This window comes from Solanum pennellii, chromosome 4, assembly GCF_001406875.1.
Source record: "Solanum pennellii chromosome 4, SPENNV200".
NCBI lineage: Eukaryota > Viridiplantae > Streptophyta > Magnoliopsida > Solanales > Solanaceae > Solanum > Solanum pennellii.
Genome location: NC_028640.1, coordinates 62,212,301 through 62,237,297, shown reverse-complemented (window position 1 = coordinate 62,237,297; position 24,997 = coordinate 62,212,301). Strand labels below are relative to the sequence as shown.

General features: G+C 35.2%; 4 protein-coding genes and 1 pseudogene across 4 annotated transcripts; 2 read left to right on the top strand and 3 right to left on the bottom strand.

Moving 5' to 3' along the window:
- The first annotated feature begins 332 nt into the window (after positions 1-332).
- Positions 333-7,888, top strand: LOC114076945 (annotated as a pseudogene).
- Positions 7,889-8,785: 897 nt separating this feature from the next.
- LOC107017449 (auxin-responsive protein SAUR68-like) lies at positions 8,786-9,353 on the bottom strand. The gene has a single exon (XM_015217675.2). The coding sequence runs from the start codon at positions 9,289-9,291 to the stop codon at positions 8,845-8,847; it is 447 nt and encodes a 148-aa protein (XP_015073161.1). The 5' UTR covers positions 9,292-9,353; the 3' UTR covers positions 8,786-8,844.
- A 1,985-nt stretch (positions 9,354-11,338) lies between these two features.
- Positions 11,339-11,932, bottom strand: LOC107017437 (auxin-responsive protein SAUR68-like). Its single transcript, XM_015217667.2, has one exon. The coding sequence runs from the start codon at positions 11,863-11,865 to the stop codon at positions 11,419-11,421; it is 447 nt and encodes a 148-aa protein (XP_015073153.1). The 5' UTR covers positions 11,866-11,932; the 3' UTR covers positions 11,339-11,418.
- Positions 11,933-15,682: 3,750 nt separating this feature from the next.
- On the bottom strand, positions 15,683-20,919 carry LOC107016895 (verprolin-like). Its single transcript, XM_015217215.1, has 23 exons — positions 20,891-20,919; positions 20,678-20,826; positions 20,270-20,593; positions 20,021-20,206; positions 19,815-19,958; positions 19,609-19,752; positions 19,403-19,546; positions 19,197-19,340; positions 18,991-19,134; positions 18,785-18,928; positions 18,579-18,722; positions 18,373-18,516; positions 18,131-18,310; positions 17,904-18,068; positions 17,625-17,822; positions 17,376-17,561; positions 17,127-17,312; positions 16,908-17,063; positions 16,641-16,826; positions 16,392-16,577; positions 16,143-16,328; positions 15,894-16,079; positions 15,683-15,813 (listed from the first exon to the last, which is right to left on the bottom strand). The coding sequence occupies exons 1-23, from the start codon at positions 20,917-20,919 to the stop codon at positions 15,683-15,685; spliced, it is 3,786 nt and encodes a 1,261-aa protein (XP_015072701.1).
- A 1,288-nt stretch (positions 20,920-22,207) lies between these two features.
- On the top strand, positions 22,208-24,997 carry LOC107016894 (ras-associated and pleckstrin homology domains-containing protein 1-like). Its single transcript, XM_015217213.1, has 12 exons — positions 22,208-22,452; positions 22,517-22,665; positions 22,750-22,851; positions 22,924-23,085; positions 23,149-23,334; positions 23,397-23,527; positions 23,589-23,820; positions 23,884-24,069; positions 24,133-24,318; positions 24,382-24,479; positions 24,577-24,796; positions 24,867-24,997. Exons 1-12 carry the CDS (start codon positions 22,208-22,210, stop codon positions 24,995-24,997), a joined length of 2,028 nt encoding a protein of 675 aa, XP_015072699.1.

Here is a 24,997-nt window from a genome sequence, read left to right as displayed (position 1 = left end):
GTGCTGATGCCTGTTCACCATGTTAATATGGGGCCTTAAATTTGTGGATGAAGCTAGTTTGAATATATAAGACGATAAGTTTCTTCATTTCTTCTCACCAATGCCAATAATTTGAGACCATTAAATGAACAATTACTGGTGAGAAGCAAAACCATGTTCCACTATCTTCTTTGGCATATGGATTTTCATCTTGGCATTAACTTCATTAATCCTTGGCGATTTTATTTTAAGGGTATCCGTAAAATAATTTTTGGGGCCTATTGTTGTTTTTCAATAGATTTGTTGTTTGAATACTTGACAATAACAGGGTAAGCAAAACCATCTGAAGCTTAATGTGCAATTGTCTCTCACCAGTGGCCACCAAATTCTCTTCACATTTAATTTGTTTATAAAACTTACAACTAACTTCGTATATATACACATACATAGAAAGTCTTTTTTTTATGCAGAACACAAGTCTCACTTGTTGTGTATTTCTCAAAATCATTCATTCTTTTTCTTTTTGATTCATCATTTGAAGATACAAAGTATCTCAATATGGGTATCAAAATGAGTCCGCTTATTCATGTTAGACAATTGGCATTTTTTTCAGTTTATTATTATTTTTTACTGTTTTTACTTATTTCAGTTTAGTGCTTAACTATTTTCTAGCTAGACTTAGTCAACCTTAGTTGCTCAACTTCCTGAAGTTAGTGGCCCCATTTATGGCTGTTAGTGACCCCTTTTATGGTAATTAGTGACACATTTTCTTATTTAGTTTTAATGTCCTTGTATAAGTTCACTCTATTTTTATTTTTCAAATCAGTTTCTTGAGTATTTTTTTCTAACAGTGGCATCAGAGCCTCTAGTTGATCTTACAGGACCAAAAGGTTTTAACCTTCAACATAAATGGCATCCAACAACCTACCTTTAAATCCACCATTCACTTTTACCGGTGAAAATTACCAAACTTGGTCTGTGAAGATGCAAGCTTTTTTTTGAAGCCAATGAACTTTGGAAAACTGTGACGGATGATATACCACTTGTTGCTTTACCAACAAATCCTACCTTGGCTTAGATCAAATTCAACAATGAAGAGAAGGCCAAGAAATCTAAAGTCAAGTCGCTTATGCAGAATGCTGTGGCGGATTCTATGTTTTACAGAATCATGGCTTGCAAAACTGCAAAAGAGGCTTGGGATAGGTTGAAAGAAGAATATCAAGGCAGCGATAGAACACGTCAAATCCAAGTGTTGAACCTAAAAAGAGAGTTTGCGTCGTTGAATATGAAGGAGACAGTAAGTATGCTGATCGAATCTCTTTAATTGTTAATAACATTAGACTTCATGGTGAGGAATTTACAGACAAACGAATTGTGGAGAAAGTTCTTGTGACTCTTCCTCAAAGGCTTGAATCTAAGATTTCCTCCCTTGAAGAATCCAAGGACCTGGGAAACTTTCAGTAGGTGAACTAATGAGTGCACTTCAAGAACAAGAGCAAAGGAGGACTATGAGACGGGAAAATTTCAGTGAAGGAGCTTTCTCTGTACAAAAGCAAAAAGGAAAGCAACAATTCCACCAAAAGAATAAGGGCAAGCATGATAGAGGAAATAATAGTGGAGATGTGAAGCAAAAGTTCCCTCCTTGCAAACATTGTAAAAGAAATACACATCTGTAGAAGTATTATTTGTGGAGAGTCGATGCTATATGCGGCAACTGTAAGCAGACGGGACACATATCCAAGGTCTGCAAATTAAGAGCAAAGGCCTTTGGTGCTTTGCAAGCACAAGTAGCAGAAGCTTGCGATGCACATGAGGAGCAACTCTTGCAGTTTCATACTTTTCAATCAGTGAATCCTCTGATTCATGGCTTCTTGACAGTGGTTGCACACATCACTTGTGCAATGATGTTGAACTGTTCAAATTCCTCGATGATACTTACAAATCTAAAGTAAAAGTGAGAAACGGTGAGGTAGTAGAAGTCAAAGGCAGAGGTACAGTGTCTATCTCAACAATATCAGGTATCCAAACTATTCCTGATGTTTTGTACACACCTGATATGAATCAAAATTTGTTGATTGTTGGACAAATGCTTGAAAATAATTATTCTCTGCATTTTAATAATCGTGAATGTGTTGTTTCTGACTCTTCTGGAGTAGAGTTATTTTATGTCAAGGTGAGCAACAGAATGTTTTAAATTGATTGGGAGAAAATAACTGAGCAGGTTACACTATTACTTCACAAACATGTACAAACCTATGGCACAAAAGGTTTGGTCACTTCAATATGAGAAGCATCGCGGAGATGAAAAAAAGGAGCTAGTGGAAACCATGTCTGAATTTCTTTCTAATGCTCAAATTTGTGAAACTTGCCAACAGGAAAAGCAAACAAAATTGTCATTTCAAGCAAATCAAGTAAGGAGAGCTAACCAGAAACTTCAGCTCATTCATATGGATGTTTGCGATCCAATGAAAACATATTCACTGAGTAGTAACAAATACTTTCTCCTCTTTATTGATGACTACACCAGAACGTGTTGGGTTTATTTCATAAGACTGAAGAGTGAAGTCTTTGATGTTTTTAAATAACTAGTTTCTTGACACGTGCTTTGCACGTGTGTTCCTAGATATATTAGAATGACTAAAATGCAATGAAAACATATAGTGTGTAAACAATGCAATGAATAATATAATACAAAAATTATAAATAAATCTTTAATAATATAACCATAAAACACCAATAAGGGGCACATTTTGATGTTTCAAATTAATTCTTTTTAAGCAATCTACTATAACTTTTAAACTTTGGTTAATAGTTAGCAAACTTTTAATAAAGTCACAAATGGCTAATTTGAGCTCAAACAAGTATTTAGACTTACGACTTCATAGAAAACTAAATTAAGATGTCTAATAGAGACGAAAAAAACACAGAAAAAATAGAGAAGGAAAAAAAATACAATGTATACATTCTTCATAAGACGGTTATAAATAATAATGTAGATTAAAAAATAAATACAAAACTAGTACATAATATTCCGAGCTCTTATTGACTCTTTCTACCATATCCTATCAAATTCAAGAGTCTTCTTCATGATATACATCGATAACATAAACTATTTGAACATACATCAATTTGAAAATGCCTCGGTTTTTAAAAAGTAGCTTATCGATTATGAAATTGAAATCTAAATAAATAATAATATTAAAAGAGAAGTAAACATAAATTGTAAAAAAACAAGATATCTAGCAAAATTATGGAAAAATAATCATTAAAGCTACAAAAATCTCAATAAGAAGAATGAGTTACTCCATCAATAACCATCAATTTTTTGTACGTTTTACTACAATCCACATTAATAAAAGAAGTAGAATAATATATTGTGATAATCTATGAGCTGATATAATATGAATAAGAAAAAATAATATTTTACATGGCAAAATACAATATACAAATATAAGATTCCAAATAAATTCAAGAATTTATAAAACAGCAAACCAATTGAAAAAATAGTCATCTAAAGTGATAATAATGAAAGTAGGATACAAAATATCACTATTAAAATCTTATATAATATTATTATAGTTAAACAAAAAAATAATATAAATGGTACATGAAAGTCGCTGAAATGATCTCATCAAAAGGAGGTAATTGGTGAACAAGAAATATTCCTCCATTAGTTAGAGATTATATAAAAGAGGCTTACGAGCCTCACCATTTAGTTTTTTTTTAAAAAATAATTTATAGGAATTATAAATGGAGACCATAACTTTACCTCTACAAAATATAAGATAAGAAATTAAAGACTATTAATGTCATTAACTCATAACTGAGTATTATTAATAATTAAAAGAGAAGATGAAAAGTTGAAGAATTTGTATATTTAATGAAATAATCATGATCTTATACATGGGGAGATGGAGTATTGCTCTTTTTACTAACCAATTTAATATAATTTATTTTAATCATAGTAATTATAGATAGAGAATAAAACATTAATCAAATTATTTAGACGTTTAAGATCTCAAAAAAGAGAATATATATATATATATATATTATAGAAAATAGGTATTATTAAGTTAGATATTTTAATTAGGAATTAACCTAAGGAAGTGCAAAAGTCTATCAACATTTTAATTATAATGAAACAATTTAATATTTAAATTAAATAGTTAAATATTTTATAATATTTTAATTTATAGTAAGGTAAAATCGTAATTCAATTTTTAACTTTTTTGTTCCCACTTATATTAATATACTAGTTCTCGAAACGTGCATTGCACGTTTGTCCCCTAATTGATATTAGAAAATTTTAATTTATATAGCAAAGTTCAAATCTAAGTCCTTTCATAAAAAACTATAATTTTTTGAACATTTGAGATTAAATATAAAAAGGAAAAAGTAGTAATATGTTGGTTTAAAAAGATAAATGATTATCAAACAATTAAAAATACATAATTATTATTCTATGGGATTTAGCATGTTTACCCTCAAAATAATTAATGATAAATACAAAATGTGATTAGCTTTACTATATATCCTAAAATAGAAGAAAGGATGAATACAAAAATACAGTAATCAACTACAAAGTTATATTTAAAAACTCAAAACGATGGAGATGTGAAAAATAAATATTCACTTACAACTTCATGTTGGAGTAAATTCATCTTGTAACTATCATAGTTTACATATTTCTCAACAAAAAGAAGATGAATGTGTATGAAATTTTAAAGGATACAAATAAATAAAATAGTAAAAATTCTTATAATTACAAACTGGTAATAAAAATTTTACAAGGGATGTAGACTAACCTACTGTAGTATGCAAGATGATTACAAACTTAAATAAAATAAGGAATATATATAGTGTGGTGTGATTGTGTTTGATAGACTCTTCATTACCCCCACTTATCTTACAAATTAAAGTTGAAAGGTTATTAGACTCTTCATTATCTACATTTAATTAGTACATGAATGTATGATGCATTAAGATCTTATTTGATGCATGAATTTAAATATAACTTTTACTTAATATTTAATTAATTAAATAAATATTAATATTAATTTATTTTAGAGGTAAAATAAGGGTAAAATAGTAATTCAACTTTGAGGTTAGAAGCTTCCCACTTATAATAATATATGATGATTTAAAGCTTTAGTGGAAAATCAATGTAATCTTAGTATTAAGGCTTTAAGGTCTGACAATGGAGGAGAATATACTTCTTCTCAATTTGTGGAGTTTTGTAGTAGCGCAGGTATTGAACGCCAATTGACATTACTATACACTCCACAACAAAATGACGTGTCTGAAAGGAAGAACATGACAGTAATGGAGATGGCCAGATGTCTTTTGCTCGAAAGAAAGATCCCAAATCAGTTTGGGCTGAGGCAGTCAATACCTCTGTATATTTGCTGAACAGATTGCCTACAAAGGCCTTGCAGGATATGACTCCATATGATACTTGGTGTAGGAACAAACCATCAATACACCATCTCACAAATCTTTGGGTTTATATGTTATTATCAAGTTCTGGAAACAAAGAGGAGTAAGCTGGACAACAAGGCTCATAAAGGCATATTTATGGGCTATAGTTCATCCAAAGGTTACAGGATTTTCTGTTTAAAATTAGACAAACTAATTCTTAGCCGAGAAGTGAAGTTTGGTGAATCAGCTGGTTGTGATTGGAAAAATCAGAAGACCTCTTATTCTGATTTATTTTCAATAGAGCAGCCTCAACTTTCTGAAGATGAACTAGTGGATGATGTACCAGTGAGGGGAACTCGATCCTTAAAAGATGTCTATCAGCGGTGTAACTTGGTTACTTTGAACCAACAAGCTATGCTGAAGCACAAGACTCTTAGGCATCGAGGAGAGCTATGCAAGAAGAACTAGACATGATCGAGAAGAACATAACCTGGCAGCTTGTTGACATACCTAGAAATCGCAAGGTGATTGGTGTAAAATGGATTTTCAAGACTAAACTCAATCCTGATGGAACAATTTGCAAACATAAGGCTAGATTAGTTGTAAAGGGATACGCACAACAATATGGTGTGGATTACCAGGAAACATTTGCTCCTGTAGCAAGGTATGACACAATCAAGCTTATTCTTGTATTTGTATCTCATAGTTCCTGGCAGATTAATCAACTTGATGTCAAATTGGCTTTCTTCAATGGTTTGCTTGCTGAAGAGATCTATGTAGAGCAACCTGATGGTTTCTCAACTCCCGGAAAAAAGGATCAAGTTTATCTCTTAACAAAGGCCTTGTATGGCCTAAAAAAAGCCCCAAGGGCATGGTATGAGAGAATGGATAATCATCTCATCCAACTTGGCTTAGTAGAAGTCAAAGTGAAGCTACTTTGTATGTGAAAGTCACTGCTGCAAGCGAGTCCTTAATTGTCTCAATTATGTGGATGACATGCTTGTGACAGGAAACAAAATTGAACTAATCTAAAGGTTAAAGGATGAAATGGAGAAAATCTTTGACATGACTGATCTTGGAGTCATAAAGTACTTTCTTGGCATGGAAGTGTTGTAGTCCAGTGATGGAATTTTCATACGCCAGCAGAAATACATTTCGGATATTCTAAACAAGTTCAAAATGCAAGACAGCAAACCTGTGAGTACTCCAATATCTACTGGTGTGAAGCTTGACAAGGATGAGGATTTCGAAAAAAATGGACGATTGTATGTATGGAAGCTTAATTGCTAGTCTTTTATATCTAACCGCAAGCAGGCCTGACATTCTATTTGTTGTTAGTTTGCTCTCTAGGTTCATGCATTCGCCTAGAGACACACACCTCATAGCGGCTAAAAGAGTGTTAAGGTATATTAAAGGAACCAGCAAGTTTGGAATTTTTTTCCCAACATCTGCCGAAGTAAATATGAACCTGATCGGGTACTCTGATAGTGATTGGGGTGGTAGAGTTGATGATTCCAGAAGCACCTCTGGATATCTTTTTTGTTTGGGGACAAGTTGTTTTAGTTGAAGCTCTAGAAAACAAGAAACTACAGCTCAATCAACAGCAGAAGCTGAGTACATAGCTGCTGCATCTGTTGTGAATCAAGCTATCTGGCTAAGGAAGATGATGAAGGACTTAGGCCATGAACAAACATAAGCTACCAAGATCATGTGTGACAACAGTTCAGCAGTTTCAATCTCAAAAAATCCAGTGTTTCATGGTCAAACTAAGCATATCAAGATCAAGTTTCATTTTATTAGAGAAGTCCAATAATCTAATGAAGTGTTGCTTGTTCATTGTTCATCCGAGAACCAACTAGCTGACATTTTCACAAAGTCATTGCCAAAGGAAATGTTTGAAGATCTGATGCAGAGAATTGGTGTTTGCCACAAAAATGCCAAGGAGGAGTGTTAGACTATTGACATTTTTTCCAGCTTATTATTATTTTTTACTGTTTTACTTATTTCAGTTTAGTGCTTCCTATTTTCTAGATAGACTTAGTCAACTTTAGTTGTTCAACTTCCTGAAGTTAGTGGCCCCATTTATGGCTGTTAGTGGCCCCTTTTATGGTAGTTAGTGACACGTTTTCTTATTTAGTTTTAATGTCCTTGTATAAATTCAGACTTTCTGCAGATTAATATATAGCTGAAATTCTATTTTTATTTTTCAAATCAGTTTCTTGAGTATTTTGTTCTAACAATTCAAGGTACTAGAATCTTGAGGAGGTTTTCAAATTCCGCAGGTGCTCCTAAATGTCATTGTGCAGTATATGTAGGAGTGAACCAGAAGAAGAGATTCGTCGTGCCAATATCTTACTTGAACCAACCATTATTTCAAGACGTGTTAACTCAAGCTGAAGAAGAGTTTGGCTTCAATCATCAGATGGGTGGTCTCACAATACCTTGCAAAGAGGACGTGTTTGTTGATCTCACATCCCGCTTGAGACGATGAATTGTATTAAAGTGCATATTCTTTTGCACATGAAATTTTGTAAAGTAGTAGTAGGACTTAGATATTAGAAAGAGTAAAATCCACTGTATAATTTAGAAAGACAACATGCTAGAAAATTTCTTCAATGATAAATTTATGTATAGCAAAAGTGCTGGTTCTAATAATCACAATTTTGGTAGTATCTGCTAAAACAATTCTGTTATTCATGCAGGATATTTCTTCTAAGCAAATTAATTAAGCCCCTGCATGCAACAGTTGCACTGTGTCGCAGTAACTAGCACATCGAAGAAAGTATCCTTTAGCGGAATAAGAATGTCATTTGAGTTTTTCCTCACCAGCTCCACCTTATTTGTCTCGACTACTAAATTTTGGATGTGAGACTTTCCATAACATGTACAGTGAAAAAATATTTCATTTTTTGTGCATTTTTCATGATTATTTGTTTCTTGTTTATTCTTGGATCATCATTTAGAGTTAAAAATCATATATAGCTTAAAAGAACAGGAATCAAGATGACTCCACTTAAGGACGTTTTCAACATCTGCAATTATTTTATCACCTAATTGTTTCTGCACAAATATATTTTGGGCATCTTATTTTCTTTAACAAGTTTATTTTTAATATGCTGACACTAGCATGGAAGACAAAGCAATGCGATGTCTGTTGGATATTGATATGGGGTATTAAATTTGTCAAAAAATCTTGTTTGACAGGATGGAAGTTATGAGTTACATTATTTCTTCATTAGGTTGACAACTGAATGGACCTATTAAATAATTATAGTTTGGGACCTATGATAACCAAATGTAAAAGTGAAAGCGGCAGATATGGTAAACTTTCTCTGATTAAATAAAATTCAATCTGTGTGATGCACTTTACAATTTTGTTTGTCAGTGAATGGCCTATCTATAAACTATTTTGATCTAGGATGTAGTATAAATAATGTGGATTATGACTCAACAAACAAGAAGCTGTTGGTTTCCACTTTCTTGGAGCAAAGAAGAAGTCGAACAGTAACATGAAGGAAATGATAGGAGCAATGCTTTCTGAAGATCTCCTGCAGTTACGCCTTTCCTTATTAGCGAAATGATGTAGTCCATAAAAGCTGAATCACAAGGTAATGTAATAGGGCCACCACTTGACAGACCAAACTCTTCTTCAGATATGATTAAAACCTGCCTAATGACCTCATTTTCAAGATAAACCAAGGGAATCACGAAGCGCTTTTGATCAATTGTATATACTACAAAATGTCCTTTTTCAGCTATAGACGATGAAGACGTACTACAATCATCTACATCATTACCATTTCTTGAAAATGAAATCCTCTTCCTCTGCCCGGCTGCAAACTTCTGCCATCTCCTGGCCATTTTGATGAGTTTCTTGGTACTGATCATTGTCATTTTTTTTGGAAGATTGGAAACAAGAGAGTAAATAAGAAATTTAGAGAATTTTTATGGTTGAACTGATAATGCTTTTGCTTGATGATGAAAAGGCTCATAGAAGAGGGATTATTTATACAAGACGGAGATTAAGTTTTTGTTACTAACCAAAGCCAAAGCCATGTGCTAATGTCTGTTGGCCAAGTTGGTATGGGGCCTAAAATTTGTGGATGAAGATACGTTGAAAATTAAAGAAGATAAGTTTCTTCCTTTCTATTCTTTGATTAAATAGGCCTACTTGGTATTTCTCAGCAATGCCAATAATTTAGACCATTGAATGAACAATTGCTGGTGAGAAGCAAAACTGTGTTCTGATCTCTTCTTTGTCATGTAGATAGGCGACCTTTAGATTTCTATCTTGGCATCAACTTCATCAATCCTTGTCGATTTTAATTTAAGGGTGTCCGTAAAATAAAATTGGGGCCTAATGTTGTCCTTCAACAAATTTGTTGTCTGAATACTTGATAATAATAGAGCAAGGAAGGTCATGTGAAGTTTCATTTGCCATTGTCCCCTCACCAGTGGCCACAAAATTCTCTTCACCATTAAATTTGGATATGAAATGTATCACTAACTTTGTATATATACATTCATAGAAAGTTTTTTATGCAGAACACAAGTTTCACTTGCTGTGTATTCCTCAAAAATACTTTCTCTTTCTTTGAAGTCATCATTTGAAGTTACAAAGTATCTCACTAGGGGCATCAAAATGAGTCCGCTTATTCAAGGTACTAGAATCTTGAGGAGGTTTTCAAATTCCGGAGGTGTTCCAAAAGGACATTGCGCAGTATATGTAGGAGAGAGCCAGAAGAAGAGATTCGTCGTGCCAATATCATACTTGAGCCAGCCTTTATTTCAAGACTTGTTAACTCAAGCTGAAGAACAGTTTGGTTTCGATCATCCAATGGGTGGTCTCACGATACCTTGCAAGGAAGACGTGTTTGTTCATCTCACATCCTGCTTGAGATCATGAATTGTATCAAAGTGCAAATTCTCTTGCACATGAAATTTTGTAGAATAGTAGACTTAGATATTAGAAATAGGAGATTTAGAAAAGAAATTTCACTGTATAGTTCAGAAACACAAAAATCTATAGAAGTTGTTTCATGGTCAATTAATTAATAGCAGAACTGTTTTTTATAATAACTAATTTATTTGGTTATATTTGCTTGCAAACTAACACATCCAAGAAAGTATCATTTAGCAGAATAAGAATGAAGTTTGTGATATGAAACAAGAAAGTACTTAGCGGAACCAAGTCATCAGCTTTATCTATACTTAAGGCTTAAATTTTTTTATGATGTCCTTGATTCTAAGTTATGAGAAGCTGAGGCCTACTATTCAACAAGTTTAGTGTCTGTATATTTGGATAAACTTTTGGATGTCAAACTTTCTCTAAACATATATATACACAGTGCAAAAACCTTTCCTTTTCTGTGTATTTCTTAAGATTATGTGTTAATTGTTCATTCTTATAACATCAGTTAGAGTTAAAAACCATATCTTGAAAGAACGGAAATTATCAAATGACTCTACTTATTCAATCTAATGGAGTTTTAAGGACATCTGCAGTTATTCAGATATCATACTTGAGTCTTTCTTTAGATTTGAAGACTAGTTAGCTCATATTGTTTTATCACCTAATTGCTTCTGAAAATACCACAAAATGTTCACACTGGATGCTAACTTAGAAGAAGAGCACAACGGTACTTCAGATGTCGTTGTCTCTCATCCCTGACACCCTAATGCAGATACTTCAGCAAAGCCTGATTAGAACATACTAATGCACATACTCATAAAAGGAGCATAGTTGATTTATTGATCATTTAGACCTTATTCAATCTAGAAGGTACTGCTGTAAGTGAAATGCTTGCCATAAACAAAGTGGTGTTAATACGTAAGAGGTACCAATCGAGGATTAGATTGTTAAATCTTCTCATAACCAAACGTAACAAGTGATAGCCGTGGATATGGTAAATTTTCTCTGATAAAATAATATTCAGTATATCTGTATGATTCACTTTACAATAATGTTTATCCGTGTATGGCCGATCTAAAAAACTATATTCAGCTAGCATGTATTATGACTCAACAAACAAGAAGCCGTTGGTTTCCACTTTCTTGGTGCAAAGAAGAAGTCGAACAGCAAGAAGAAGGAATTGATAGGAGCAATGCTTTGTGAAGATCTCCAGCAGTTATGCCTTTCTTGATAAGCAAAATGATATAGTGCATGAAGGATGAATCACAGGGTAATGTAATAGGACCACCACTCGGTAGCCCAAATTCTTCTTCGGACATGTTGAAAAGTTGTCTAATGATCTCATTTTCAAGGTAAACCAATGGAATGACAAAGCGAACTTGATCAGCTGTATATACTACAAAATATCCTTTTTCAACTATAGAGGATGAAGATGTACTGCAACTGTCTGCATCACTACCATTTCTTGGAAATGAAATCCTTTTCCTCTGTATGGCTGCAAACTTCCGCCATTTCCTGGCCATCTTGATGAGTTTCTTAGCGCTGAGCATTGCCATTTTTCCTTTGAAGACTGGAAACAAGAAATTGAATGAGAAATTTAGGGAACTTTGATGGCTAAATTGATTATGCTTGTGCTTGATGATGATAAAGGATCATGAATGGGGGATTATTTATACAAAAATGGAGCTGAAGTTTTTGTCACTAACCACCTAAGGCAAAGCCATGTGTCGATGCCTGTTGGCCAAGTTAATATGGGGCCTAAAATATGTGGATGCAGCTAGTTTGAAAATTAAAGATGATAAGTTTCCTGCTTTCTCCTCTGAATACCAATAATTTGAAACCATTAAATGAACAATTGCAGGTAAGAAGCAAAACCATGTTCCATTCTTTTCTTTGCCATGTAGATAGGTGACCTTTAGATTTCCATCTTGACAATTGAACTTCATCAATTCTTGGGGATTTTATTTTAAGGGTGTCCTTAAAATAAAAGTGGGGCGTGATGTTGTTCTTCAACAAATTTTTGGTTTGAATATTAGATAATAACATAGTAAGCAAAAATCTCAGTTGCCATTGTCTTGAATTTTGTTTTGAAGTCCTCCAATATCTGTTGATGTTGTAAAAAAGAGATCATTCCAAGGTGTGAGAACATCAAAAAGCTTAGATTTCACGGGACTACTAAGGACTATAAAATTGGTGAAAATAACAGGTAGTTTGATAATCTTGTCTATATATTCCAAGTGCAAAAAGTTTTCCCATCACATATCAAGGAATTAAAATTGGTCAGACATAGGACTACCTGAACACCTTGAGTGAATTGCCTAAAGCTGAAATCAGATGCTTATTGTGGCGAAGAATAGAACCATAGATAAATGAAGGGGTATTTGCTAGATAAGAAGGATAAATCTCATGTCATGGAATACCTGATAAGGAAGAGATTTCTATCGAGTTGTTACCTAAAATGTAGGGACTCAAGTAGAACCGAGGTTTTAGAAGCTGAAAAGTAGTGTAGCGAAGATACTCGAGTTATTCAGCTATGTTGGATGAAAAGATATAAGAGGAAAAATAGAATTTCAGTAATAACTTTGTAGTATATTCAATAGATAATTAAATCTGGATGATAAGATGTGTTTATAGAAATGGGAAAAGGATAAAATTTGTTAATTGCTTCTAACTAATTCAACAACCCATATTTAATTCATTTTTGTGTAACAGGAGTGTTAATCTTATTTTGAATGTTGGCAAAGTTGTATCGAACAGGTAGAGTAACACTTTCCAGAGAATTCAACGAATTCAAGATTGCATAAGGAATACACGTTTTTAACTAAACCAAGATGAAAAGGAAATTATGTTTTCTTATTTAAATAAGGAAAGTATGCCTTCTTATTTACTTAAGGAAAATTTGTGTTTATCCAAGTTAAAGTGCAGCAAGGTTTTCGAGATTAACAAGGCATTTGTCAAAGTCGAGATCAACAAAGATTTGTTGATGTGCAGTATTTTGTAGAAATGAAGTCCAAGTAGAAGTCAACAAGGATTTGTAGAAGGCAAATACAAGTTGAATTATACAAGGACTTGTAGAAGTTTTGACCTATAAGTAGGGAGTTATTTGCATCAGAAAAAATCGCGCACTTACAAAGAGAGAAAATCAAAACACGATAAAGAGTTTTGATAAATACTTTTGAGTGTTGCGAGTTGAGTGTTAAAATTGTAAGGTTAAGAGTCTTGTTTACAATCCAAGTTGTGTGAGTAGGAATTGCTTGACAAGTTGAAGAACTTGAAGAGAATTAGAAGATACGAAACTAGGGATTAGTTTTGTGTCTTGGGGTAGAAGAAATTAGAGTTTATAATTTCTTAGGTTACGGAGTTTTGTAATCGTTGTATTGTTTGAATCATCATATCATATATTATTACAAGTGGAAAGCCTTCAAGTCCAAAATTGAATTACGAAAATGCCCATACAAATTTTTATTAACAATTTTGTTCTACATTAAAAATTTAAAAAAAAAATAAAAAACTTTTAAACAAAATACCATTCATTTTCTACGTTGAATTTGAATGTAGAAATTGTTCCATCTTCCCACAATTATTAGATGTTTGAATTACTTAGTTATCTCCGGTATTTATTTCAATTTTAATGTTTTGTCTCTTTCATCTTCCATGTAGTAATAGCTTTTTCATATTCTTTACAAAAGATTTTAAATTTGCATAGAAAAATATATACATTGATCAATCAAAATAATCACTCAAACATCTAATTTCTTGACAAAAAACAATGTTAGAAAAGCAATCATAAGACAATTTTATATATTTGTTTCTTCAAGCATATGTAATTGCCCTTTTCCTTCACTTCTCAGTAATCCTTTTAGATTTGGAAACCTTTTCATAAGTGTCTATTTTGATGCCGAATTGATCCTTTCCCTAGCAAGTCGTTCCAGGTATGAGAAATTTGGTGCAAAAAATATTATGCTTCTTTGGGTTTTGATAATTGTATGAAACTTTATTTGGGTATTAGAAATATGCTGGTTGTACTACCATAATTTATGTATTAATATATGTTAATTATTTTTGGGTTTATATGATACTTCTTTTAGGATGGATTGTAATAATAATTGTGTCCTATACATTTTTACTAATATTCCTTGCAATTGTCTTGCTGAAAATCCCTTCATTTTTCATTTTGTATAAATTAATCATTTATTTTTCGCGCTTTGTATATTTTGATAAATAGGTTTGTTGAGTTGCAACTATTTTGGTCTTTTAATAGGCTAATCTCTTGAATTATATGTCATGAGTTCTCTTTTTTGTAATTCTGCTTCTTCAATAGAGAAGATGTGGGATTAAATTATGAATTAGAAATTTTTTATAGTAGTGTTTCATATGCTTTTACGTATGTAGTGCGAAGAATGATGGCTCAAAAATTGTATTCAGAAAGTTATACGATAAAGTAAAGTCATAAGTTTTACATCGACTTTGTTGTTTATGTGATAAAAATAATTAATAAATAAGAGTAAACAAAATAATTAATAAATAAGATTAAAATTTCAATAAGTGAAGCAAGTTGTTGTTGATACTCTTCTCTTAAGGACTATGCAGTATAGCTTCTTATGTTAAATTTTTATTTCATCTTGTTTGACTTGTGCAAATTAGGTTTGCTAAATTATGCTTTTAAGTAACTTGTACAAATTAGGTATGCTAAGTTTCATTATGCTTTTAAGTGTAAATTTGAATTATAATTTTACCTTTATGCTAAATTAAATATCTAACTAATTAAATAGTAAACAATATCATATATATTATACTAAATACTAAAAGTGAAAAGATGTTAAAAGTAAAAATTTGAATAGACTTATAATTGTAATAAAATGAGAAACATTAACAAAGATGAAAGATCAAAGATCAATACTTTTCATTTAATTTCTACGAATTAAATTTTAAAACTTCATCTTCCATTCTCTCATATTGAATGAAGGAAAAAAATTGGATTGCAAACTCTAAATTATGCATTCGGTAATATCTTATAAATCATAAGAAATGGTAGTATTTAATTATTAATTTCAAAATCTTTTCTTTATTTGATTCAATCTTCATACGTGTTTTAACATATTTAGTTGTGTTTGTGTCATTTGGAAGTTAAAAGCTATTCACTTTTACTAATAATAATAATAAAATAATAATAATAATAATAATATATATAGGAATTAATCGAAGAAAATTCAAAAGTTATTACTATTTAATTAAACTAATTATAAAATTTTAATTTATAAGAGGGTAAAATTGTAGTTCAACTTTTGACTTGAGTTCTTCCTACTTATAATAATACTAGCAAGAACACGTGTTCAGCCTCCTGCAGAAGATGAAGAAAACAGAATGGTTAAGTCATGTACCTTCAACCGCCAGAGCTTGAGCAGATGACCCATGAGATTGAGCTAGAGCAGGTGGTGGAGGTGGTGGACGTGGATCATCATCAGCAGTAAAATCATTAACAACTTCTTCTACAACAGCTTCTTCTACAGCAGAACAAGCATTGTTAGGTTCATTAGAAGCTTTCCTAACAATAACACAATGGGACTAGGGGACCTGCTGTAACCTGCTGTAACAGTATTAAGAGCTTGAGCAGACAATTGAGCTGTAACAGCATTAGGAGCTTGAGCAGACAATTGAGCTGCTGGTGGAGGAGGTGGTGGTGGACGTGGATCAGTATTATCAACATCATCAGCGTCTTCATCAGAAGCTTCATCGGCTTCTTCTACAATAGCTTCTTCTACAGCAGAACCTGCATTGTTAGGTTCATTACAATAATTGTTTTCCTAACAATAACACAATGGGACTATGGGACCTGCTGTAACAGTATTACGAGCTTGAGCAGACAATTGAGCTGTAACAGCATTAGGAGCTTGAGCAGACAATTGAGCTGCTGGTAAAGGAGGTGGTGGTGGATGTGGATCAGTATTATCATCATCATCAGCTTCTTCAGCAGCAGCTTCATCAGCTTCTTCTACAATAGCTTCTTCTACAGCAAAACCTGCATTGTTAGGTTCATTACAATAATTGTTTTCCTAACAATAACACAATGGGACTATGGGACCTGCTGTAACAGTATTACGAGCTTGAGCAGACAATTGAGCTGTAACAGCATTAGGAGCTTGAGCAGACAATTGAGCTGCTGGTGGAGGAGGTGGTGGTGGATGTGGATCAGTATTATCATCATCATCAGCTTCTTCAGCAGCAGCTTCATCAGCTTCTTCTACAATAGCTTCTTCTACAGCAAAACCTGCATTGTTAGGTTCATTACAATAATTGTTTTCCTAACAATAACACAATGGGACTATGGGACCTGCTGTAACAGTATTACGAGCTTGAGCAGACAATTGAGCTGTAACAGCATTAGGAGCTTGAGCAGACAATTGAGCTGCTGGTGGAGGAGGTGGTGGTGGACGTGGATCAGTATCATCATCAGCAGCAACTTCTTCATCAGCACCTTCATCAGCCTCTTCTACAATAGCTTCTTCTACAGCAGAACCTGCATTGTTAGGTTCATTACAATAATTGTTTTCCTAACAATAACACAATGGGACTATGGACCCTGCTGTAACAGTATTACGAGCTTGAGCAGACAATTGAGCTGTAACAACATTAGGAGCTTGAGCAGACAATTGAGCTGCTGGTGGAGGAGGTGGTGGACGTGGATCAGTATTATCATCATCAGCAGCTTCTTCATCAGCAGCTTCTTCTACAATAGCTTCTTCTACAGCAGAACCTGCATTGTTAGGTTCGTTACAATAATTGTTTTCCTAACAATAATACAATGGGACTATGGAACCTGCTGTAACAGTATTACGAGCTTGAGCAGACAATTGAGCTGTAACAGCATTAGGAGCTTGAGCAGACAATTGAGCTGCTGGTGGAGGAGGTGGTGGTGGACGTGGATCAGTATCATCATCAGCAGCATCTTCTTCATCAGCACCTTCATCAGCTTCTTCTACAATAGCTTCTTCTACAGCAGAACCTGCATTGTTAGGTTCATTATAATAATTGTTTTCCTAACAATAACACAATGGGACTATGGAACCTGCTGTAACAGTATTACGAGCTTGAGCAGACAATTGAGTTGTAACAGCATTAGGAGCTTGAGCAGACAATTGAGCTGCTGGTGGAGGAGGTGGTGGTGGACGTGGATCAGTATCATCATCAGCAGCATCTTCTTCATCAGCACCTTCATCAGCTTCTTCTACAATAGCTTCTTCTACAGCAGAACCTGCATTGTTAGGTTCATTATAATAATTGTTTTCCTAACAATAACACAATGGGACTATGGAACCTGCTGTAACAGTATTACGAGCTTGAGCAGACAATTGAGCTGTAACAGCATTAGGAACTTGAGCAGACAATTGAGTTGCTGGTGGAGGAGGTGGTGGTGGACGTGGATCAGTATCATCATCATCAGCAGCTTCTTCATCAACTTCTTCATCAGCAGCTTCATCAGCTTTTTCTAGAATAGCTTCTTCTACAGCAGAACCTGCATTGTTAGGTTCATTATAATAATTGTTTTCCTAACAATAACACAATGGGACTATGGGACATGTTGTAACAGTATTACGAGCTTGAGAAGACAATTGAGTTGTAACAGCATTAGGAGCTTGAGCAGACAATTGAGCTGCTGGTGGAGGAGGTGGTGGTGGACGTGGATCAGTATCATCATCATCATCATCAGCTTCTTCATCAGCAGCTTCATCAGCTTCCTCTACAATAGCTTTTTCTACAGCTGCATTGTTAGGTTCATTACAATAATTGTTTCCTAACAATACTACAATGGGACTATGGGACCTGCTGTAACAGTATTACGAGCTTGAGCAGACAATTGAGTGGTAACAGCATTAGGAGCTTGAGCAGACAATTGAGCTGCTGGCGGAGGAGGTGGTGGTGGACGTGGATCAGTATCATCAACAGCAACTGCTTCTTCATCAGCAGCTTCATCAGCTTCCTCTACAATAGCTTTTTCTACAGCTGCATTGTTAGGTTCATTACAATAATTGTTTCCTAACAATACTACAATGGGACTATGGGACCTGCTGTAAGAGTATTACGAGCTTGAGCAGACAATTGAGCTGCTGGTGGAGGAGGGGGTGGTGGACGTGGATCAGTATCATCAACAGCAACTGCTTCTTCATCAGCAGCTTCATCAGCTTCCTCTACAATAGCTTTTTCTACAGCTGCATTGTTAGGTTCATTACAATAATTGTTTCCTAACAATACTACAATGGGACTATGGGACCTGCTGTAAGAGTATTACGAGCTTGAGCAGACAATTGAGCTGCTGGTGGAGGAGGGGGTGGTGGACGTGGATCAGTATCATCAACAGCAACTGCTTCTTCATCAGCAGCTTCATCAGCTTCCTCTACAATAGCTTTTTCTACAGCTGCATTGTTAGGTTCATTACAATAATTGTTTCCTAACAATACTACAATGGGACTATGGGACCTGCTGTAAGAGTATTACGAGCTTGAGCAGACAATTGAGCTGCTGGTGGAGGAGGGGGTGGTGGACGTGGATCAGTATCATCAACAGCAACTGCTTCTTCATCAGCAGCTTCATCAGCTTCCTCTACAATAGCTTTTTCTACAGCTGCATTGTTAGGTTCATTACAATAATTGTTTCCTAACAATACTACAATGGGACTATGGGACCTGCTGTAAGAGTATTACGAGCTTGAGCAGACAATTGAGCTGCTGGTGGAGGAGGGGGTGGTGGACGTGGATCAGTATCATCAACAGCAACTGCTTCTTCATCAGCAGCTTCATCAGCTTCCTCTACAATAGCTTTTTCTACAGCTGCATTGTTAGGTTCATTACAATAATTGTTTCCTAACAATACTACAATGGGACTATGGGACCTGCTGTAAGAGTATTACGAGCTTGAGCAGACAATTGAGCTGCTGGTGGAGGAGGGGGTGGTGGACGTGGATCAGTATCATCAACAGCAACTGCTTCTTCATCAGCAGCTTCATCAGCTTCCTCTACAATAGCTTTTTCTACAGCTGCATTGTTAGGTTCATTACAATAATTGTTTCCTAACAATACTACAATGGGACTATGGGACCTGCTGTAAGAGTATTACGAGCTTGAGCAGACAATTGAGCTGCTGGTGGAGGAGGGGGTGGTGGACGTGGATCAGTATCATCAACAGCAACTGCTTCTTCATCAGCAGCTTCATCAGCTTCCTCTACAATAGCTTTTTCTACAGCTGCATTGTTAGGTTCATTACAATAATTGTTTCCTAACAATACTACAATGGGACTATGGGACCTGCTGTAAGAGTATTACGAGCTTGAGCAGACAATTGAGCTGCTGGTGGAGGAGGGGGTGGTGGACGTGGATCAGTATCATCAACAGCAACTGCTTCTTCATCAGCAGCTTCATCAGCTTCCTCTACAATAGCTTTTTCTACAGCTGCATTGTTAGGTTCATTACAATAATTGTTTCCTAACAATACTACAATGGGACTATGGGACCTGCTGTAAGAGTATTACGAGCTTGAGCAGACAATTGAGCTGCTGGTGGAGGAGGGGGTGGTGGACGTGGATCAGTATCATCAACAGCAACTGCTTCTTCATCAGCAGCTTCATCAGCTTCCTCTACAATAGCTTTTTCTACAGCTGCATTGTTAGGTTCATTACAATAATTGTTTCCTAACAATACTACAATGGGACTATGGGACCTGCTGTAAGAGTATTACGAGCTTGAGCAGACAATTGAGTGGTAACAGCATTAGGAGCTTGAGCAGACAATTGAGCTGCTGGCGGAGGAGGTGGTGGTGGACGTGGATCAGTATCATCAACAGCAACTGCTTCTTCATCAGCAGCTTCATCAACTTCTTCTACAATAGCTTCTTCTACAGCAAAACCTGCATTGTTAGGTTCATTACAATAATTGTTTTCCTAACAATAACACAATTGGTCTAGGGGACCTGCTGTAAAAGTATTACGAGCTTGAGTAGACAATTGAGCTGCTGGTGGAGGAGGTGGTGGTGGACGTGGATCAGTATCATCAGCAACATCAACTTCTTCTTCAGGAGCTTCATCAGCTTCTTCTACAATAGCTTCTTCTACAGCAGAACCTGCATTGTTAGGTTCATTACAATAATTGTTTTCCTCACAATAACACAATGGACTATAGGACCTGTTGTAACCTTCTATAACAGTATTACGAGCTTGAGTAGACAATTGAGCTGCTGGTTGAGGAGGTGGATCAGTATCATCAGCAGCAGCTGCTTCTTCATCACCAGCTTCTTCTACAGCAGCAGAACCATTTTTAGGTTCATTAGAATGGTTGTTTTACTAACAATAACAAAATGGACTATGGGACCTGATGTAACCTGCAGTATCAGCTGCCGGAGCCTTTGAAACTCCTCCTTGAACAGGATTCGCCGAAGAACTAGCTCCTTTTCTCCGAGCTTTTCCAGCCCGATGAGCTCTATCAACCTTATCCGGAGGTACATCCGGATCAGAATCCAGATTTGAATTTCTAAATATAAAATCATTATACATTATACATAAAAATGAAAACTATAAGAATATTCAAAACTTACGCGAAAATCACACTGGCAAATTCATTCATTCGTTCAATATCTACTATTTTTGTGATATCCACACCTTCAAATCCGTTGAGTTAATTTCATGTTTTTTTAGTACTACTTCTTTCACCAAGTCATATCCATAATGATTCACCATCAACTCAAATGTACGTGTAACAAAGTAGTTTTTCATTATACAAGGATTATCACAATGCTTGTTATGATCCGCTACTGTACTACAAAGACTGCAAACATTCATTGCTAATTGGCTTCAGGATTTTCCTAGACGTTTGGGACGAAAGGAAGGCAACTTTTTACTTTTTGCTCTCAGTCCAGGAAAATTCTAGAAAGACAAAAGAAAGAAAAAGTCCAATGTACCCCTTTAGTCATAAAAAGATAATTTGTATACTGAATAATATTGCTCTCGGGTTTAGAATTTTTTTACTTTTCTTTTCTCAATTGAATCTTATGTGATATTAATTGATATCATGATTATCTAAATTTTCTGAGATTTATCATTGTATACTTTCTCTTTATACATTTATTAATTAGGATCCATTAATTATTTTAGCCTTAATTAGAGAAACAGTTAAGCATGACAAATTACAATTACAATTTGAAACGGTATCTTTCTCTTCTGAAACGTTAATTTATTAGAATTCATAAATTATTATTTCCTTAATTAGAAGAAACGGTTAAGGACTGGAAATTGCATGTTGCATTTAATTAATTAAAATTCATTTCAACGGAAATATAGGGGGAAACTCCAAAAAAAAAACTGCGACATGCAATAATAATTTGTCGCCCTATAATGTTTTTTTTTGGAGTTTCCCCCTATATTTCCGTTGAAATGAATTTTAACTAATTAAATGCAACATGCAATTTCCAGTCCTGAACCGTTTCTTCTAATTAAGGCAATAATAATTTATGAATTCTAATAAATTAACGTTTAAGAAGAGAAAGATACCGTTTCAAATTGTAATTGTAATTCGTCATGCTTAACTGTTTCTCTAATTAAGGCTAAAATAATTAATGGATCCTAATTAATAAATGTATAAAGAGAAAGTATACAATGATAAATCTCAGAAAAATTAGTTAATCATGATATCAATTAATATTACATAAGATTCAATTGAGAAAAGAAAAGTAAAAAAATTCTAAACCCGAGAGCAATATCATTCACTATACAAATTATCTTTTTATGACTAAAGGGGTACATTGGACTTTTTCTTTCTTTTGTCTTTCTAGAATTTTCCTGGACAGAGAGCAAAAAGTAAAAAGTTGCCTTCCTTTCATCCCAAACGTCTAGGAAAATCCTGAAGCCAATTAGCAATGAATGTTTGCAGTCTTTGTAGTACAGTAGCGGATCATAACAAGCATTGTGATAATCCTTGTATAATGAAAAACTACTTTGTTACACGTACATTTGAGTTGATGGTGAATCATTATGGATATGACTTGGTGAAAGAAGTAGTACTAAGAAATCATGAAATTAACTCAACGGATTTGAAGGTGTGGATATCTACGGAAATAGTAGATATTAAACGAATGAATGAATTTTCCAGTGTGATTTTCGCGTAAGTTTTGAATATTCTTATAGTTTTCATTTTTATGTATGATGTATAATGATTTTATATTTAGAAATTCAAATCTGGATTCCGATCCGGATGTACCTCCGAATATGGTTGATAGAGCTCATCGGGCTGGAAAAGCTCGGAGAAAAGGAGCTAGTTTTTCGGCGAATCCTGTTCAAGGAGGAGTTTCAAAGGCTCCGGCAGCTGATACTGCAGGTTACATCAGGTCCCATAGTCCATTTTGTTATTGTTAGTAAAACAACCATTCTAATGAACCTAAAAATGGTTCTGCTGCTGTAGAAGAAGCTGGTGATGAAGAAGCAGCTGCTGCTGATGATACTGATCCACCTCCTCAACCAGCAGCTCAATTGTCTACTCAAGCTCGTAATACTGTTATAGCAGGTTACAGCAGGTCCCATAGTCCATTGTGTTATTGTTAGGAAAACAATTATTGTAATGAACCTAACAATGCAGGTTCTGCTGTAAAAGAAGCTATTGTAGAAGAAGCTGATGAAGCTCCTGAAGAAGAAGCTGATGAAGAAGCTGATGCTGCTGATGATACTGATCCACATCCACCACCACCTCCTCCACCAGCAGCTCAATTGTCTGCTCAAGCTCGTAATACTTTTACAGCAGGTCCCATAGTCCCATTGTGTTATTGTTACGAAAACAATTATTGTAATGAACCTAACAATGCAGGTTTTGCTGTAGAAGAAACTATTGTAGAAGAAGTTGATGAAGCTGCTGATGAAGAAGCAGCTGCTGTTGATTATACTGATCTACGTCCACCACCACCTCCTCCGCCGGCAGCTCAATTGTCTGCTCAAGCTCCTAAAGTTGTTACAACTCAATTGTCTGCTCAAGCTCGTAATACTGTTACAGCAGGTCCCATAGTCCCATTGTGTTATTGTTAGGAAACAATTATTGTAATGAACCTACCAATGCAGCTGTAGAAAAAGCTATTGTAGAAGAAGTTGATGAAGCTGCTGCTGATGATGATACTGATCCACGTCCACCGCCACCTCCTCCACCAGCAGCTCAATTGTCTGCTCAAGCTCCTAATGCTGTTACAACTCTTGTCTGCTCAAGCTCGTAATACTGTTACAGCAGGTCCCATAGTCCTATTGTGTTATTGTTAGGAAAACAATTATTGTAATGAACCTAACAATGCAGGTTTTGCTGTAGAAGAAGCTATTCTAGAAAAAGCTGATGAAGCTGCTGATGAAGAAGTTGATGAAGAAGCTGCTGATGATGATGATACTGATCCACGTCCACCACCACCTCCTCCACCAGCAGCTCAATTGTCTGCTCAAGCTCCTAATGTTGTTACAGCTCAATTGTCTGCTCAAGCTCGTAATACTGTTACAGCAGGTCCCATAGTCCCATTGTGTTATTGTTAGGAAAACAATTATTGTAATGAACCTAACAATGCAGGTTCTGCTGTAGAAGAAGCTATTGTAGAAGAGGCTGATGAAGGTGCTGATGAAGAAGTTGCTGCTGATGATGATACTGATCCACGTCCACCACCACCTCCTCCACCAGCAGCTCAATTGTCTGCTCAAGCTCCTAATGTTGTTACAGCTCAATTGTCTGCTCAAGCTCGTAATACTGTTACAGCAGGTTCCATAGTCCCATTGTGTTATTGTTAGGAAAACAATTATTGTAACGAACCTAACAATGCAGGTTCTGCTGTAGAAGAAGCTATTGTAGAAGAAGCTGCTGAAGCTGCTGATGAAGAAGCTGCTGATGGTGGTAATACTGATCCACGTCCACCACCGCCTCCTCCACCAGCAGCTCAATTGTCTGCTCAAGCTCCTAATGCTATTAACACTCTATTGTCTGCTCAAGCTCGTAATACTGTTACAGCAGGTCCCATAGTCCCATTGTGTTATTGTTAGAAAAACAATTATTGTAATGAACCTAACAATGCAGGTTTTGTTGTAGAAGAAGCTATTGTAGAAGAAGCTTATGAAGCTGCTGCTGAAGAAGCTGATGATGATGATAATACTGATCCACATCCACCACCAATTGTCTGCTCAAGCTCCTAATGCTGTTACAGCTCAATTGTCTGCTCAAGCTCGTAATACTGTTACAGTAGGTCCCATAGTCCCATTGTGTTATTGTTAGGAAAACAATTATTGTAATGAACCTAACAATGCAGGTTCTGCTATAGAAGAAGCTATTGTAGAAGAAGCCGAGGAAGCTTCTGATGAAGAAGCTGATGATGTTGATAATACTGATCCACGTCCACCACCACCTCCTCCACCAGCAGCTCAATTGTCTGCTCAAGCTCCTAATGCTGTTACAGCTCAATTGTCTGCTCAAGCTCTTAATACTGTTACAGCAGGTCCCATAGTCCTATTGTGTTATTTTTAGGAAAGCTTCTAATGAACCTAACAATGCATGTTCTGCTGTAGAAGAAGCTGTTGTAGAAGAAGTTGTTAATGATTTTACTGCTGATGATGATCCACGTCCACCACCTCCACCACCTGCTCTAGCTCAATCTCCTGGGTCATCTGCTCAAGCTCCGGCGGTTGAAGGTACATGA